This window comes from Tachyglossus aculeatus, unplaced genomic scaffold (assembly GCF_015852505.1).
Source record: "Tachyglossus aculeatus isolate mTacAcu1 unplaced genomic scaffold, mTacAcu1.pri scaffold_82_arrow_ctg1, whole genome shotgun sequence".
NCBI classification, from domain to species: domain Eukaryota; kingdom Metazoa; phylum Chordata; class Mammalia; order Monotremata; family Tachyglossidae; genus Tachyglossus; species Tachyglossus aculeatus.
In genome coordinates this window covers 1,067,721-1,072,979 of record NW_024045094.1, presented here as the reverse complement: position 1 = coordinate 1,072,979, position 5,259 = coordinate 1,067,721, and the positions used below count along the sequence as shown (strand labels likewise).

General features: G+C 48.3%; 1 protein-coding gene across 1 annotated transcript; it reads left to right on the top strand.

Moving 5' to 3' along the window:
- Window positions 1-1,334: 1,334 nt before the first annotated feature.
- Window positions 1,335-2,249, top strand: LOC119924092 (olfactory receptor 14A16-like; the record flags this gene model as incomplete). The annotated part of the gene is made up of 1 exon (XM_038743147.1): window positions 1,335-2,249. A coding segment is annotated over exon 1 (915 nt), but the record flags the coding sequence as incomplete, so codon positions are not given.
- Between the last annotated feature and the right edge of the window lie 3,010 nt (window positions 2,250-5,259).

The following is a 5,259-nucleotide window of genomic DNA, read 5'->3' as shown; positions in this document are numbered from 1 at the left end:
ATGAATGACTGAATGAATGAGAAGACGTTTTGAATGATGGAAAGGGGGTGAAGTGCAGTCATAGGGCGGGGAGCCTTCAAGCTGATCGTGATTTTTTGTTGCTTGTGAAAAGACACAACTTGTACTGAGGGGAGGTTGAGGAGAGGAGACATGTAGGCTGACAGATGCTTTAGGAAAGGACTAGATGAATTATGCTTGTGTTTGTGTGTCTACGACTGGGAATGTAGCTAAGTATCTAATAGAATCAGCTTGGTTTATATGTGGGTTTTATTTTTGTTGTTTTTATATGATATCATTAAGTGCTTATTATATGCCAGGTACTGTACTAAGCACTGGGGTGGATACAAGCTCATCAGGTTGGACACAGTCTATGCCCCACATGGTGCTTTCAATCAAAATCTGCAATCTACAGATGAAGTAACTGAGGCACAGAGAAGGTAAGCGACTGGCCCCAGGTCATACAGCGGACAAGGGGAGGAGATAGGGTTAGACTCCAGGTCCTTCTGTCTACCAGGCTCATTCTCTCTCCACTAAATGGATGTATTTACGTATAAATGTCCTTCTTATTTGACTCTAAAACCACAGAAAAAATTTCACTACAGTCCTGTTCATATCCTTACGTTCTCTGACCTCTCCTATGCTCTGTTCATTTTAGTTTTGATCTCTCCTCAACCAAAGATAATGCTCCTGACATTTATTAAGTGCTTACTGCATTCCAAGCCAAGTATTAAGTGCTGGGGAAGTTTCAGGACTATCTGGTAGAACACAGTCCATGTCTCACGAGAGATTCACAGACTGAGGAGGGAAAACAGATATTGAATCCTCATTTTACTATTGAGAAAACTGAGGTGTAGAGAAATTAAGTCACTTTCTCATGGCTTTGCAACAGAGAACTGGTAGAGGTGACATTAGAACCCAGGTCCTCTGACTCCCAAGCCTGTGTTCTTCCCAATAGCACCTTGCATCTACACAGTTCGAAGCTTGGTGCCTCGAATAGAATGGAAGCTCACTGGGGGCAGTGATTATATGTATTAATACCACGTCCTCTGTAGGTCCTCAATAAATAGAACCGATTGACTTAGTCCTATTCCTTTACCCCCAACATCAGTCTCTGAATTGAAGTCTCCCCTCTTCCTGTGAAGCGAGTCGACATCATTCCCCAGAAATGTTCAGTGTCTCCACCGTGAACTCAGAGATCATTTTGAGTTCAATAACTCTCTCCTCTCCATAGAGAATCACCAGCAAGTGTCCTGTCAATTCCTTCACTCATCCCATCAATGGACTCCTTGGCTCTTCGCTTATCACATGCAGAAAGTCAATGCAGCTTCCCGAAAATGCCCAACGTCTCCACGGTGAAAGAATTCTTCCTGCTCGGTTTCTCGGAGGTCCGGGAGCTGCAGCTGGTCCATGCCTCTCTGTTCCTCCTGGTCTACCTGGCGGCCCTGACGGGGAATCTCCTCATCGTCGCCATCACCGTCCTCGACCGGCGCCTCCACACCCCCATGTACTTCTTCCTCAGAAACCTGTCCTTCCTCGACGTCTGCTACATCTCCGTCACCGTCCCCAAATCCATCTACAACTCCCTGGCCAACAAGGGATCCATCTCCTTCCTGGGCTGTGCCACCCAGCTCTTCTCGGTAGTCCTGTTTGCCGGGTCCGAGCTGTTCCTCCTCATGGCGATGTCCCATGACCGCTACGCGGCCATCTGCCTCCCCCTGCGCTACGAGCTCATCATGGACCGAGGGACATGTGTGAAGATGGCGGCCGCCTCCTGGCTCAGCGGGGTGATGTTTGGGGTATTGTATTCAGCTTCGACTCTCTCCCTGAGCTTCTGTGGGTCCAACCTCGTCGAGCAGTTTTTCTGTGAAGTCCCCTCCCTGCTGAAGATCTCCTGCTCCGAGGAGCACATCGTCATTGACGTGAGCGTCACCGGTGGGATAGCTTTAGGTGTTGTCTGCTTCATTCTCATCATCATCTCGTACGTGCGCATCTTCAGAGCCGTGCTGAGGATGCCGGCTGCCGAGAGCCGGGCCAAAGCCTTCTCCACCTGCCTGCCTCACCTCGCCGTCATCACGGTCTTCCTCTCGGCTGGAGCGGTTGACTACGTTAAGCCCGTGTCAGATTCTCCTTCGACCCTGGACCTGCTGCTGTCCGTGTTATATACCGTGGTGCCCCCCACCCTGAACCCCCTCATCTACAGCCTGAGGAACCGGGACATGAAGGCTGCCCTGGGGAGAGTCGTAAAGGGGAGATTCCTCCTCCCTCCTCTAAAGGTCAGAAAGTCTGTTTCCTTTTGCTGACTATCCCATTCCTCATCAGGGTTTTGACCGTGGGGGTAGCCATATAAAGAGCTGTCCAAAGAGAAAGTCCAGCGCCTGAGGATTTGTCAATGTCTGGGACGGAGGCTGATAAGCCGTGAGTGACTGTAAGCCCGGTGCGGGGAGGGATTGTCTCTCTTTATTCTGAATGGTACTATTAAAGTGTTCTGCACACTTAAAGTACTCAGTAAATATTAAGGAATAAATGACTGAGAAGTGATTGTTTGGGTGACATCATGGCTTAGTGGAATGAGCGTGTGTCTGGGAGTCATGAGATTTGAAAGGTCTGCCCGATGCTGCCACAGGCCTGCTGTATCACTTTGGTTCAGCTACGTAACCTCTCTGGGTCTCACTGTAAAATCGGGATTCAATATGTGCCCTCTCTTTCTCTTACAATCTGAGCCCCGTGGGTCAGGAAACGTGTCCAATCTGATTGGTTTATTTCTACTCCAGCACTTGGCGGTCTTTTGCAAGTAAAGTTTTCATAAATTCAATAATGATAATGTTGATACTACTACTGAGAATAACAGTAATTCCATGAATTTTAAGATCACTCTTGGAGGTTATGAAAATCAGAAAATCGGCGGGTGACAAGGGAGAAGGAACACAATCATGGAAAAGTTTCCCCACATTTGACTGCCTGTTTACTTATTTTTCTACCAGTCTCCCCGCTTCTAGACTGGGAACCTGTTGTGGACAGGGATTATCGCTATTTGTCGCTGAATTGTACATTCCAAGCACTTAGAAAGTGCTCTGCGCACCATAAGTGCTCAATAAGTGCGATGGAACCAGTGAATGAATGAATTTGACCGATCAAATCCTTGCCTCGAATCCATTCGTTCATCCATCCATCCATCCGTCCGACCATCCATCCATCCATCTGTCGGTTTACCCATCTGTCTGTGCATATATCCATCCATCCATCCATCCATCCATCCATCCATCCATCCGTTCATCCATCAGTCCATCCACCCATGCATCTATCCATAATAATAGACACCCTAAGACTAAGACACCCTACAGAGGCGTGCATATGAACAGTTGTCTTTTCCAGCTGAAAGGAAGTTTTCTCAGGGTCCAGAGGGACGTCTGATAAGATCAGTGTGTGATGGACAATCCCGCCTCAGAGGGCATTTGTCTGGGGTCAGTACAAGCTAACAGGTTCGACCAAGCTTATATCCCACGAGGGGCTCAAACTTCATCCCCATTTTACAAAAGAGGGAACCGAAACCACAGAGAAGTGAAGTGAAGTGACGTATTCAAGGTCCCATAGTAGACAAGTGGCAGAGCCGGGATCATCACCCAGGTCAGGCTCAGTGGAAAGAGCACAGGCTTTGGAGTCAGAGGTCATGCGTTCAAACCCAGGCTCCGCCAATTGTCAGCTGTATGACTCTGGGCAGGTCACTTCACTTCCCTGTGCCTCAGGTACCTCATCTGTAAAATGGGGATTAAGACTGTGAGCCCCTCGTGGACAACCCGAAAGTACAATTAAGAATGAAGTGAGACAATCCCTGCCCACACCGGGCTTACTGTCACACCCGGCTTATCGGCTTCTGTCCCAGACATGGACAAATCCTCAAGCACTGGACTTCCTCTTTGGACAGCTCTTTATATGGCTACCTCCACGGTCAGAATCCTGATGAGGAATGGGATAGTCAGCAAAAGGAAATGGACATTTTGTCCCTTAGAGGAGGGAGTAGGAAGCTCCCCTGTAGGACTCTCCCCAGGGCGGCCTTCATGTCCCGGTTCCTCATACTGTAGATGACGGGGTTCAGGGTAGGGGGCATCACGGTGTAGGCCATGGATACCAGCAGGTCCAGGGTCGAGGGGGAGTCTGACACGGGCTTGATGTAGGCGAAGGTTTCGGTCAAGACGAAGACGATGACGATGGCGAGGAGAGGCAGGCAGGTGGAGAAGGTTTTGTCCCGGCTCTCGGCGGCCGGCATCCTCAGCACGGCCCGGAAGATGTGCACGTACGAGATGACGATGGAGACGAAGCAGACGAAAAGTAAAGCTACCCCACCGGTGACGCTGACATCGATGATGACGTTGTCCTCGGAGCAGGAGATCTTCAGCAAGGAGGGGACGTCACAGAAGAACTGCTGGATGATGTTGGACCCGCAGAAGCTCAGGGAGAAAGTCGAAGCTGAATATTTCATTTAATTCAATTTAGAGACATTGATTTTGGGGGTGAAGGACTAGGACTAAGTAAAGCAGCTCTATTTATTGAGGACCTACAGAGGACATGGTATTAATACATATAATCACTGCCCCCAGCGAGCTTCCATTCTATTCGAAGCACCAAGCTTCGAACTGTGTAGATGCAGGGTGCTATTGGGAAGAACACAGGCCTGGGAGTCAGAGGACCTGGATTCTAATCCTACCTCTACCAGTTCTCTGCTGCAAAGCCATGGAAAGATGACAATTTCTCTACACCTCAGTTTTCTCACTAGTAAAAAGAGGATTCAATATCTGTTTTCCCTCCTAGTTAGTTTGTGAATCCCTTGTGGAACACAGACTGTGTTCTACCAGATGGTCCCAAATCTCCCACAGCACTTAATACTTTGCTTGGAACGTACTATGGTCTTAATGACTATCAAGAGAATTATTTCTGGTTGAGGAGACCGACACTAAAATAAATGGCAGATAGCAGAGGGCAGCGAACATAAAGATATGTTCATGAATTTTGTGAAAATTTTTCGGTGGTTTTAGAGTCAAATGAGAAGTGCCTTTACACATAAATTCATAAATTTAGTTGAGAAAGAATGGGCCTGGTAGACAATAGTACCTGGATTCTAATCCTGGGTTCTCTCCTTGTCTGCTGTGTGAGCTGGGCCCCGTCACTTACCATTTCTGTTCCTCGGTTACCTCAACTGAAAAAATGGGGGTTACAACTGTGAGCACCCTATGGGGCATGGACTATGTCCAACCTGATCAGCCT